The 12,634-nt window shown below is 40.5% G+C and overlaps 1 protein-coding gene across 4 annotated transcripts in view; it reads right to left on the bottom strand.

Annotated features, from left to right (window-relative positions):
- The window catches only part of FYN (FYN proto-oncogene, Src family tyrosine kinase), a 188,992-nt gene that overhangs the window by 44,420 nt on the left and 131,938 nt on the right, over window positions 1-12,634 (bottom strand). For all 4 annotated transcript variants that reach the window (XM_074948258.1, XM_074948259.1, XM_074948255.1 and 1 more), the window contains exons 3-4: window positions 736-993; window positions 271-367 (exon numbers count right to left, since the gene is read on the bottom strand). In XM_074948258.1, coding sequence (XP_074804359.1) covers window positions 271-367; window positions 736-982 — 344 coding nt within the window. In that variant the 5' untranslated portion in view covers window positions 983-993. The remainder of the gene's footprint in view (window positions 1-270; window positions 368-735; window positions 994-12,634) is intronic.

Below are 12,634 nucleotides of genomic sequence, written 5' to 3' on the forward strand. Positions count from 1 at the left end.
TTACCTATTGAAATCATTGAAAGAGGCTTTCACCATGGAACCTCACGATGCCACTTTTCAAAGAAAAATTTCAGTGCTGGAAATTTCACCCCCATAATAAAGTCTGTAAAAAGCAGCGGAAGACAAGCACAAGACCTAAAAAGCATATTTCTTGAATCTGACACCTTTTCTTTTACTGATTATATAAGTTGATAAACAGAACTGTTGACATTATGCTATCTTTAATTATAAGATAGTAACTGACAAGCATGCCACCCCCTTAAAACTCACGAGCTGTTAAGTATCTGAAATTTTTCTCCTTTCTGAAAGCTTAAGTCATCTTCTGTTCTTGCTTCATAGTCATAAAGCGCCACAAAAAGAGTTACACCTGAAAAAGGAGAAGATAGCTGAATAACACTTTCATTGTGATACCATGCAATGATGTGTGTGCGCAAAAGAGCTCAGTTTGGTTTGTAATTACTATAGCTAGTTAGGTTACCCCCACTGCTTACAACTAGTAACTACTATAAGTTAGTAGTTATATGGTTGAAATTATGGTTATTTTACTCAGTAACTTCAATGCTTAGTACAGTTTATTTCAATGATTATATATCAGAGGTGACTTTTTCCAAAGTCAATAGGCCCCTTTAATTTCAGAGTAGTCTCTGAGCTCTAGTTGTACTTTATACTAAATAAATACATTTTTAAATAAATGTGCTAAAATATACCATGAAATAAGCTCGCATCAGGACCTACCTGTTCCTCCTCTTGTACGCAAAGTCCCAGTATGAGAAGAGGAATTGACACCCCCAAAGACAGTCAGTCCCTGGCCTCCTGTTGCGTGGAAGTTGTTGTAGTTTGGAATTGAAGTAACACCGAAGCTAGGGTAGTGCTGTGGAGTGGGATCTGTGCCATAGCGATATCCTGAACTCTGAGTTAAACTACTGTCCCTCTCGTCTGTCAGTTTTGTTGCTTCTTTATCCTTGCATTGCACACAGCCCATTATCTAAAATCCTACAGCAAAGAAAGAAGAAGAAGAGAAAGTGTTTTTACAGTGATGCTTGCTGGATCATAGGCACTACTAGGAACTAAGTTAAGCTGACCAGCTTGCCACTCGTGAGTGAAAGTTCGGGTGACCAGATGTCCCGATTTTAATCGGGACAGTCCCGATTTTTGGGTCTTTTTCTTATATAGGCTCCTATTACCCCCACCCCCATCCCGATTTTTCACATTTGCTGTCTGGTCACCCTAGCGAAAGTTCAATTTTTGCCGATAAATGTAGATTTTTTTGAGGAGGCTACTGTGGCACTCTTCTCTTAAATCCATATTTAGGCATCTAAAAAGTGGCTTAATTTTCAAAAGCGCTGAGCACCCAATAGCTCCCACTGACTTCACATGGAGGTAAGGCAATGCTGATGCCATTATGTGAGACAGACAGACATGAGGAAGCAGGCTAAGAATGACAGAGGGGACATTAAGCCACCAAACCCTAGACCTACAGAAGAGAGAACTGGCAACAGAAGAGGCTGAAAAACAAAGCTCTCTCGAGTTCAAATCTGTCCAGACCCCCTTGGTCCATATTATGGCAGCTATCCCAAGCTGCAGCCCAGCTATCCCTGGCTACACTGCTACTTTTAACACAGTAGCTTGAGCAGAGCCAGCGTGTCTGCATGCTTGCACTGGGAAGTATGCTTCCAGCTGCGGTGTAGACCTACCCAACAGAGTGGAGAGGGGGCTGCAGAAAGCTGGTTATGATTCCCTGATTTAGGGCTGCCCAACCTTGGTTCAGTTAGGGCTGCTTATGGAGTGTTAATTGGCCTTATCAGACTTGAGAATCCCATCCATATTTCAAACTAGTGCTATACTGTTCTTTGATACCCTGGAAATACTTCTTCTTTTAAAAAGATGTTCGTACACAGTGTTACCAAGTCATTTAATTTATTTCTCTCTCAAACACTACTTTTGCAGACAAAACCATCATTATTTAAATATAAATCTCATTAAAAGCTTGACATTTCAGTGGAAAATTACATTTTCTTAATTGTTTGGAAATTCTCTCCACAATTTTCATTAAATGATAAAATAGGTTTTATTGAAAAGATGCTCTTGTGGACACTATAAACATGCTGCCATTACTGCACCTTTGAACAGGGCGGTAAGGTGCAGCCTCCATATAAAAGCACCACATCAAATAGGAATCATGCACATCTAGCTTTGCAGTTGAGAGGATTTGGCCTCTCAGGTAGAAGGCAAACTATACAAATCTGAACCAATTAATAGTGACAGTGTGAGTGAAATTCCTAATCAAGTAAAGCAACACAAGGAATTTGAAAATGCAAAAATGCTCTATGAAAGTGCGAAGTATTAAGAAACTGGAGAATCTCTCAAGAGGTAAAAGTTACAGCAGAACAACATTTTTCATTTGAAAACATTTGCTCTCATGCAGAGTTTATTACTTTAATAAGTGACATTTTCAGTGACATTTTTCATTTTTTAAAAATTTCCCCTTTGACAAAAAGGTTGTTGTCCTCCTTCCTTTCTCTCCCCTTTTTCCTTTTCCCAGTTTGGCACTGAGAAAGGTAGGAAGGCAGAGGAGAAGGAAAAAGAAGGGGTTAACCCAAAAAACGCCAAAAAAAAATCCCTCCCAGTTAAAAAACAAGTACTTTCTACCAGCAAATTAAAAAAAAAAAAATCAATGAAGATAATGACTGTTTTTCTCCCAGCTCTACTAAATACACACAGATCTTAAGCTGGTATAAATTGATATAGCTCTACTGAAGTTTGAGAGTTTGTGCATTAATTTATAGCAGCTGATGATCTGTCCCTACCTATTTGATTGGCATGTTCAGTCAGTCAATGAGAGGAAGTTAAAATTACAAATGCCTCAAAAGTAAAATTATTCAAGTGAATAATTCTGAAAGAGTGAATTAATTAGAAAATCATACCACCAATGAATACATATACAGATTTTCAAGACAAATGCTTTTTGCATGTTTATCAAACAAATATTAACAGAGGACCACTGAACTGTGAGTTCTTTCTCCTGTCCCACTCCAGTGGCTTTTTAGCCTATTTACCCCCATTGTCTTTTCTTGTTAGTGTGCAGCTTGTGAGTCAGAACTGGGTGCAGAATGAAAAAAGGTCTGATGAAGAGGGCTTTTTCTTTCATTTGTCCTTTTCAGCTCGGTTACAATGTCTAGACAGATCAAGTATAAAGACTGCCTGATTGTAGTACCTTGTAAAGCGTGACAGAGGGTGTAACATACATGCATCTTTTCAAGCCAAGACTTTGAAAAGTTGTCCATTCCTGGCTCAAAGAAACGAACTAGGCAACAAATTATATGATGCATAGTTACATCTGGGAGAATGCACAAACACATTGCTGGAAATGATTCAAGATTACTTCAGGGTTTTCACAGATAATAAATATCTCCATTCAACATCACTACTCTAGTTAGATCAATGACTGGACTGCAAGAACTAAACTCTTTCGTTACCAGAGAACAGACCCACCAAAAGTCAGGATTTACAGTTTTGTAAGGTTGGAAACATGTTCACTAACGACAGAGCTGAGATGACCAAACAAAATCTGGAATGTATTGACACCAAACTCTCAAGAGATCAACATACCACATTGTTCATCCAACACGCTGTGCAACTTCTGGTAAATGAACAAGTTTCCATTAGGAAATGCAGTATTTCTCGCACATATAATTTACTGGGTCATGTGGCGATTTCATAATTTGTCATTGGTGTTGCTACAAAAGCAAATAAATGGCTTAATTATGGTTAACTTTTCAAATGCAAACAAGCTGCATATGTTTCTGGTTTGTTTCGAAACATACAATTTCATGAGCAATATAAAAAGTTGATACATTTTATGAGACTTCCTTAGTGACAACTGAAAATATCTACGGTAGGACCTGTCTCTTTCTTGTCCATGTTAACTATCTGGAATCTAGTAACTCCATTGCAGGATACTTAGTGCTAGCTTAGCCAAAGAAATAGTTTCTTTTCAAGTGGCAGAAACATTCTTGTTGGATGAAAAACAGAAAACGAATTCTGTCATTATTATTTATACTATTGTAGCACCTTAAACGTCATTACTTTTGATTAATATCTAATTAGTCTCAATCTTCTTTTATCTACTAAAGTAACACTACCCCACTTTTTCTTGAAGATTATTGATTCTGAAAACTATTCTCGAGAGAAGCCAAGACTAAAGAACAACAAAAGCCACCTACCACTATGGCAAAGTTAAAAATAAAATGATCCATTCACAAATTCTGGTTTTACTAAGTGGGATTTTGTTTCAATATTGAACTCTTCCTTACAGCTCTTTCCCTGCCACCCCTCAGATTATTTTTATGGAATGTGGTAGAGATGTAATCATTAAGATGCATTATAATTTTAGAATTTTAGCAAGCAAAGCATTTTGGGGGGGAGGGAGGATTAATCACACACTTTGCTAGAACCGTTTCATTTTTATTGAAAAAGAAAAATAGTTTAACAAATGGGCTAGAAACATTAAAATGTTAATAACAAAAATATTTGTATAAGCTCTTGTGCTTGCTTTCCTCCCACTCTCTGCAGCTATACTAATTGTTTCCTGTTCGAAGTGAGAAGAGCAGCCAAATGAGCTGAATCCGACTTAAGCCGGCTCCTTGCCATGCTACAAAGTTTTGATCAGAGGAGTCAAGAAGCAAGTCAGCGTTATACAAAATTACATCTCCGTTAATGTCTGTACAGGAGCCTCTGCTTCATGTACATTAAACTAAGGCATATATTTAGGCTTGGAAGCATTCAATTTTTTCGGTAAATGTTGATAAACACTGATTTCATTGTACCCATACAAACTGACTAAAAAATATTTCCAATCAATAATTGTTGAAATTTACAGATAGGCAAAGAAAAATGCTGCTTGAGAACTTATTAGAGTTTGACTTGAGGCTAAAACGTTGACCTATGACGACAATGTGTTTTAACAGTTATAAAGCTTTAACTTTTTGAATCTCAGTGTCTACTGTCATTAAATAATTATCTCAGCTAGATTTTTAAATTTTCACAGTTGCACGAAAAAAAATGAATAAAAATTGAAAATATGCTTAAAATAAACATTGATATTATACATTGTTGTTTTATTATTATTATTATTTCAATGATAATAATTGAATTTTGCCAAGTCTAAATATGTTCCATATGTAAGTAAAACACTATGGGAGATTTGTTTATACCAGAAGTATTCTGACCACATGGGGTCGAGACATGAGGTTGAAATGCTGCTTATCGCACTGTAGCTCTGATTTCGGAAAACATCCCTATTCAGGACATCACTTATGCATGTATTTAAGTCTCAATGAAGTATATACTAAAAGCGAAGCACATGCATTCCACTATGGAAATGGCTTGTCTCAGTGCTTATGTTTTGGGGCCTCATCAGGGAGAGCTTCTGCTATTTTAGTGGTGGTAGCAGTTATTACTATACCCTAACTGTATTTGATTCATTAGGAGCACAGAATGAGATGTACATGTTAGGTTCCATGGTAGGGACAGACAGAGGTGAAAGTAAGCCGGTATGCCCCGGTACGGCGTACTGGTAAGAGCTGGTGCGCCGTACCAGGACCGACTTTCAGAGAGGGCAATTTAAAGCCCTGGGGTAGCGGCGGCAGGGCTGCAGCAGGGATTTAAAGGGGCCCGGAGCTCCAGCTGCCACTACCCCCCCTGCCCCCGGCCCTTTAAATCCCAGCCTGAGCCCTGCTGCCCAAGCCCTGGGGTAGTGGCGGCGGGGCTCCGGAGGGGATTTAAAGGGCCGGGGCGGTAGCGGCGGCTCGAGCCCCAAGCCCTTTAAATCCCCGCCTGAGCCCTGCTGCCCGAGCCCTGGGGTAAGGCTCTGGCGGGGATTTAAAGAGCCCCGGAGCTCCAGCCACCCCTACTGCCCCGGCCCTTTAAATCCCCGCTGGAGCCCTGCTGCCAAAGCCCTGGGGTAGTGGTGGTGGGGCTCCGGCGGGCATTTAAAGGGCCCGGGGATTTAAGGCCACGCCTCTTCCGGTTGAGGCCACGCCCCTTCCGATTGAGGCCACGCCCCCTGCTCAGGACTCCGGTGTACCGGTAAGTCCTCTAACTTACTTTCATCCCTGGGGACAGAAGCCCCTTTTCTTCAAGGGACAGCTATTAGAAAGGGATGGGGCTTTAGGATGTGATCATACAGTCCAATACTGCAACGGTTTCATTGTTCCCTATTCAGTGGAGCTTTTCCTTTAGTTTCTGAAGCCCAAAGGAAAGGGAGCACCACAGAAATTTCTATAATATCTTTCACTAAGGCACAAAGGGGTCCTAAAGAAGAAGTTCAATACTTCTTGCAACTACACCAAAGCTGACAAGCCATAGCCTACTCTAGTTCCCGTACCTAAAAATCATCAGGAAGAAGTGGCTGGGTCCAGGTTTGTAGTGGACATTTATCATGAATGTATTTCTTCAGGCTATTAAAAACTTTATGAAGAGTCTTACAGCCCTCTACTGCAATTCTAAATTCTGGAGAATATACCACAATCTGCTACTCTTAAAATAATGTTCCAGTTGCAAATGCAGCTTTCACTAGAATGGAGGCAGTACTAGATGAAGGAAGATAAGGAGCAGCTCATAGGTCTATTGATGCCATGCCCCCTACCCTCAAATCTATTGCCCTGGTGATAGACCCCAACAGCTTCAGACTGAAGCTATTCACTGTGACAAAGACACTGAGATGCAGCAGGGACACATTCTTCCTCTCTCCTGTTTGTTTTTTTATTTTGGCAACTAGAGTTGATCACAAAGTAAATTCCTTGGAGAATTTCTTTCAATTGAGAAGGTGAAAAGGCAGGAAGGAGTAAATGATTAACATAACTTTTAGTTAACTTTTAGAGGCTGATTGGAAATTACTAGCAGGGAAGCTGGAGAAAGGAGTCTCAGGTTCTAGTGAATGCCAACTACATAGGAAAAATGAAAACCTGGGCTTTTACTCAGTTTATATGATAAACGTCCTCATTAACCCAGCCAGAGGCAGCATCCAAACAAAGAAGTTTAAAAATTTTTCCTCGAATCGGGATATCTTCTTGATATTTTCTGTTTTCCTGCAAGTATCCCCGAATGCATCATTCTGTGACAAAGATATCAAGTTGAATGAGTTATAGAAGACTTCCGAAATATAGAAGGTCACATTCTGGGTTATTGTCCTTCCTGGTTTACTGACAAAGTATTGGCCTGAATCTTCTTTTGTCAAGAAGAATTAAGTAATTTTTAAAAAGTAACCTCAATCTTTTTGTGTGCGGCATGCCACATGCAATCTGGTTCCAGGGAATAAATAAACATTGACATTTGCACTTCATTTAGCCTTAATTCATCTTTTGGGCCCATTGCAGACTAAAAGCAATGGCCTAAATTTTAAGAGCAATAAATGATTGTGTGCCTCAATTTTTGGGAATCCAGCTTGATGTGATTTTCAGAAAGTCCTGAGCATCAACTCTGACAATACTGAAACAGCTGATTCAAGTTGGGCACCAAACACAAGGCGTTCAAAGTTAGCCACTTTTGAAGATTCAGGTCAATACTTATAGTACATAAGAACAACCATATTGGGTCAGACCAAAGGTCCATCTAGCCCAATATCCTGTCTTCTGACAGTGGCCAATGCCAGGTGCCCCAGAGGCAATGAACAGAACGGGTAGTCATCAAGGGATCCATCCTCTATCGCCCATTCCCAGTTTCTGGCAAATAGAGGCTATGGACACAAACCCTGCTCATCCTAGCTAATAGCCACTGATGGACCTATGCTCCATGAACTTATCTAGTTCTTTTTTGAATCGTGTTATAGTCTTGGCCTCCACAACATCCTCTGGCAAGGAGTTCCACAGGTTGACAGTGCAGTGTGTGAAAAAAAAAATACTTCCTTTTGTTTGTTTTAAACCTGCTGCCTATTAATTTAATTTGGTAGCCCCTAGCTCTTGTGTTATAAGGAGTAAATGACACTTCCTTATTTACTTTCTCCACACCAGTCATGATTTTATAGACCTCTATCATATCCCCCTTAGGCATCTTTTCCAAGCTGAAAAGTCCCAGCCTTATTAATCTCTCTTCATTTGGCAGCTGTTCTGTATACCCCTAATCATTGTTGTTGTCCTTTTCTGAACCTTTTCCAAGTATAATATTTCTTTTCTGAGATGGGGAACCACATCTGCATGCAGTATTCAAGATGTGGACATACCATGGATTTATATAGAGGCAATATGATATTTTTTGTCTTATTATCTATTCCTTCTTAATGATTCCCAACATTCGCTTTTTTTGACGGTCACTGCACATTGAGTGGATGTTTTCAGAGAACTATCCACAATGACTCCAAGATCTCTTTCTTGCATGGTAACAGCTAATTTAGACGCCATCATTTTATATGGTGTGTCAAGATGGCCGATGTTAGTCTGGTGGGTCCTGCGCTTTTCTTGGGGGGGAGCTAAGATGCCACCCCTTGCCCCTGTTCTTGGGGCATTGATGGTCCCGCTAGTGGCCCAGAAAGGTGGTAAAGGATGGAAGCAGAGTAGGGGTCTGGGTTTGCTCCTCACTCTGAGCCCCAGCCCCTTTCAACCCCTGCAGGTTCTTACCCTCTTCCCCCTTGGGTGGGGTACCTGCAGTCCTTAGATGCTGGGGAAGGTAGTCTCCCTCCCCTACTGGGGCAGGGTCCCCCTTACTTCTGTTTTCTGATTTTCCAAGTCTCACAGCACACCTCCAAGCTCCAGTCCTCTCTCTTTCCTCCTCCTCCTCTGTCTGCCTGAAGCAGGGGGGTTTATTAGGTTCCTAACAAAGCCTTAATTGACTGCAGGTGCTCCAATTAACCTGCAGCCACCTTCCCTAGTCTACAGGGAACCACGCCTTAATTAGTCTTGAGCTTATATATTTCTCCTCTAGCACTCTCCCACTGTTCCCTGGCCCTCCTGTATCAAAATGTATAGTTGGGATTATGTTTTCCCATGTGCATTACTTGCATTTATCAACATTGAATTTCATCTGCCATTTTGTTGCCCACTCAGTTTTGAGAGATCCTTTTGTAGCTCTTCACAGTCTGTCTTGGACTTAATTATCTTGAGAAGTTTTGTATCATCTGCAAATTCTGCCACCTCACTGTTTACCCCCTTTCCCAGATCATTTAAGAATATGTTGAATAGGACTGGGCCCAGTACAGACCCCTGGGGGACACCACTATTTACCTCTCTCCATTCGGAAAACTGACCATTTATTCCTACCTTTGTTTCCTATCTTTTAACCAGTTACCAATCCATGAGAAAACCTTCCCTCTTATCCCATGACAGCTTACTTTGCTTAAGAGCCTTTGGTGAGGGACCTGTCAAAGGCTTTCTGAAAATTTAAATACACTATGTCCACTGGATCCCCCTTGTCCACATGCTTGCTGACCCCTCAAAAGAATTCTAGTAGATTGGTAGTATCCTTAGCTTGCTCCACCCATTCAGTTTTCTTAGATTTACTCTGATATTCTCAGTAGTAACCGTTTTGTTCTTTTTTAATCTTGAAGGTTTTTCTTTTTTTTTTTTTTTTTAAAGATCTAAACCAGCATAATATATGCAACATAATGGGTCAACTCTCACTATTTTTTTTTTTAATTCTCCGAAGTTTACTAATGACCACCTTCATTTTGGTTCTATCAGTGATTCTACGGTTTGCTGGAATTAGAGAACACATCATGAAGATGCCCTGCAAATATTAAAAGTTAACACTTTTGAACACCATCTATTGTTTCTCAATCTTTTAGAAGGCATTTTATTATACATTTATTTTTATACCTGACAGGATCATTGGCAAGCGCCCAAACTTCTTTGATTTTTTTAAAAGTGTCTGACTTGATAATGAGATTTTTAAGGATACACAGAAAATTAAACAGATATATTGATATTTCTGAGCAAAAGGCCATACATGCCATCGTCAAAACCTTACTGTCTAACAACGAAAAATCAGTGACGGTGTTTAAACAACAGATTCATGAGAGAAACAGGAACAATGAAACATCTAGCTGCATGAATTTGATTTTTAAAAGAGCTGTCCTTTAAAGCTCCATCCCCAGGATTTACTGAGTTGTGTGAGCACAAAGTTTCAGCATTTTATAATTACCTGCCTACCCGAAGCAACTAGAAGTCCGAGTAGCATGAATAAGCTGATAACAAGTGACAATTCACATCTATTGGAGGTATAATTGGAAGATGTGTCCTAAATGAATTCCTACATCTGCATTATGCTGGCACAAAGCAAAGGCCATTTGACAAGCTGAGTGCTCCTATTATTCTCAGTTGTCTATAAGGAACTGCTGAAAGTTTAATATGAAGGAATCTTCTAAAATGAAGCTAGGGAACATTTTAGGAGAATGAGAAGCTCCTACTACCCCCAACCAGCAGAACTGGTTTCTGAGCTTCAGGGTGCCAAATCAATTGTGTCATTCTTTGACACTTGAATGGTGGCAAAAGAGGAAGCCCCCAGAGAAAACATGCTAAACTGTTGGTACATACATAATACAAGAGAAAGCTAATAATACTTAGTTTGCATCACATGCCCTGTAGAGGACTATGGCCTTGCTTGACTGCTTACCTTCTTCCTTTAATGGCCTTTTCTCTCTCATGCCTGACTTTAGTTGTGCCATCTATTTCTGTCCCCAGTCAGCCAGCACTAGAGCCCAGAGATTGGAGAGGATGCATGTATATAAGACAGGTCAAGGGACAAAATGCTACCTGACTGGCCCTCTCTGCCAGAGTGATCATAGCAGAGATGTCCACAAATACAGATTGGTGGCAACTGCATCAAAGGAGAAAAGATTTAGATGATGGGTCTGAGAAATATATGCATCTTCCTAATATTGATATTCAGTGGAGCACCTCTCAGATTCCTGTATCACTTTAATGTAAGAATCTAAGGCTATATTCACTATCAGCAAGAGAGGAACAGGAAAGTCAGTGTTCCATCTGGACAGTAGTGGCAAAAACTGACTTCACTTGCTGTGCTTGTTTAAGGAACAGTTGTTGTGGTGGAACTGGCCTGTTGCCGAAGGGTTGGAGGTCACCTGGCAAATCCACAAGAAAACACATTAGCACAAAGCGTCTGTTTGAGCAGGCGTAATCAAAAACTCCCCAGTGCAACAAATGAAAGAAGAGGAGGCTCACCCTCCAAACTCCAACAAAAGATCACTTTGCCACTTTTTCTAGTTTCTATAGCGTTTCCTTGCCAGATGAGTTTGTGAATGTTATGGCCTCATCTTTTCTAGAAACAGTGAATTCTTTTTCATTCTCTATAGCATGCCAGTTTCAGTCAAAACTGCAGTGTCTTAAAGGAACAGTAACTTGAGTCAAACCTTGTCGATTGTTCTGGGTAGTTGTAGTTTTATTTGATTTATTAAAAGCAAGCACCATTGAAATCCACAGCTCAGAAGGTCTCTAAGTTAGACAGGTTTTGCTGCATTGTTCAGAATCCAAGCTTATACATTGTAATTTTTTTCTTAAAAAAAAAAAAAAAGAAAAAAAAAGAGGATTTATGTATAGCTACCCTGGCAAAGAAAGCCTTCAGTCTTTAAATGAGTGCACTACTTCGGTAATAGGCAGACAGTCTAGAGATGAGAATTTCTTTCCTTTATTCTAATAAAGAGTTTTAAAGCCTTATTTAAAGGGTTAACACCAATAACTAAGCAAGGTAAACACACTGCTCATTGTATGATATTTTAATTTAAACAATGAATAGAACTCTGGGTGAAATTTTGGTTTAGAGTGTGAAGACACATGTAACAATAATATCCAAATTACATTCTAATTATACCCAGCTGTCTGTGTCACTCAGTACGCTGGGCTTAAGAAGGTGGGTGGACAGCCTGCAGGAGCATTTTGAGCCACTGATTCTAAGGGCTTGTCTACACTTGAAATGCTACAGCAGCATAGCTGCACCACTGTAACACTTTGGCGTAGAGTCTACCTATGCCGAGCGGGGTTTTCCCATCAACATAGATAATCCATCTCCCTGCAAGGTGATAGCTAGGCTGATGAAAGAATTCTTTTGCAGCTGCAAAAAATGATGTATTTCACCTGAACATTTTCAGCCATTTTGTGGAGGGTTCAGCCAGTTTGTGCTACTAGGTGCGGGAGCCAGCGAATGGTGGTGTTTCTCCTTCACTTCTCTCCTGCACAGTGCTCATCTCCAAAGGCTGGCAAGCCTACCCACAACTCCTTGAAGCACTGATTCCCCTGCTCTAGAGTTGAGAAAGAAGCTGCTCTGGGATTGCATGATAGGCAGGATGGGCACAGCAGGAATGGAGGCAGCAGCCACAGCAGCTGGAACAAATAAGAAACTGCTTCTCCTTCGCAGGCTTCTACTGAGCTCTGGTGACCCAGGGATTTTGATGCTTGGGTTTGCTGTGTTGTGACCCACCGTTGTCTGAGCAATACCAGCCAAAATCTGCACAGGAAGCTGCAGCATGAAAGCTGACCACACTTGTCTAGTTTTCACTGTTGCTACTAGGAACCTGAGGGGCAGCATCAGAACTGACAAGAAATCAGATCAATTTAACTCTCCTGAAACTTCTGAAAGCATGAGCAGCAACAGGGGAAGGCTCACATAGGCACAAGTGCTGGTGGTGACA

This window comes from Natator depressus, chromosome 3 (assembly GCF_965152275.1).
Source record: "Natator depressus isolate rNatDep1 chromosome 3, rNatDep2.hap1, whole genome shotgun sequence".
NCBI classification, from domain to species: domain Eukaryota; kingdom Metazoa; phylum Chordata; order Testudines; family Cheloniidae; genus Natator; species Natator depressus.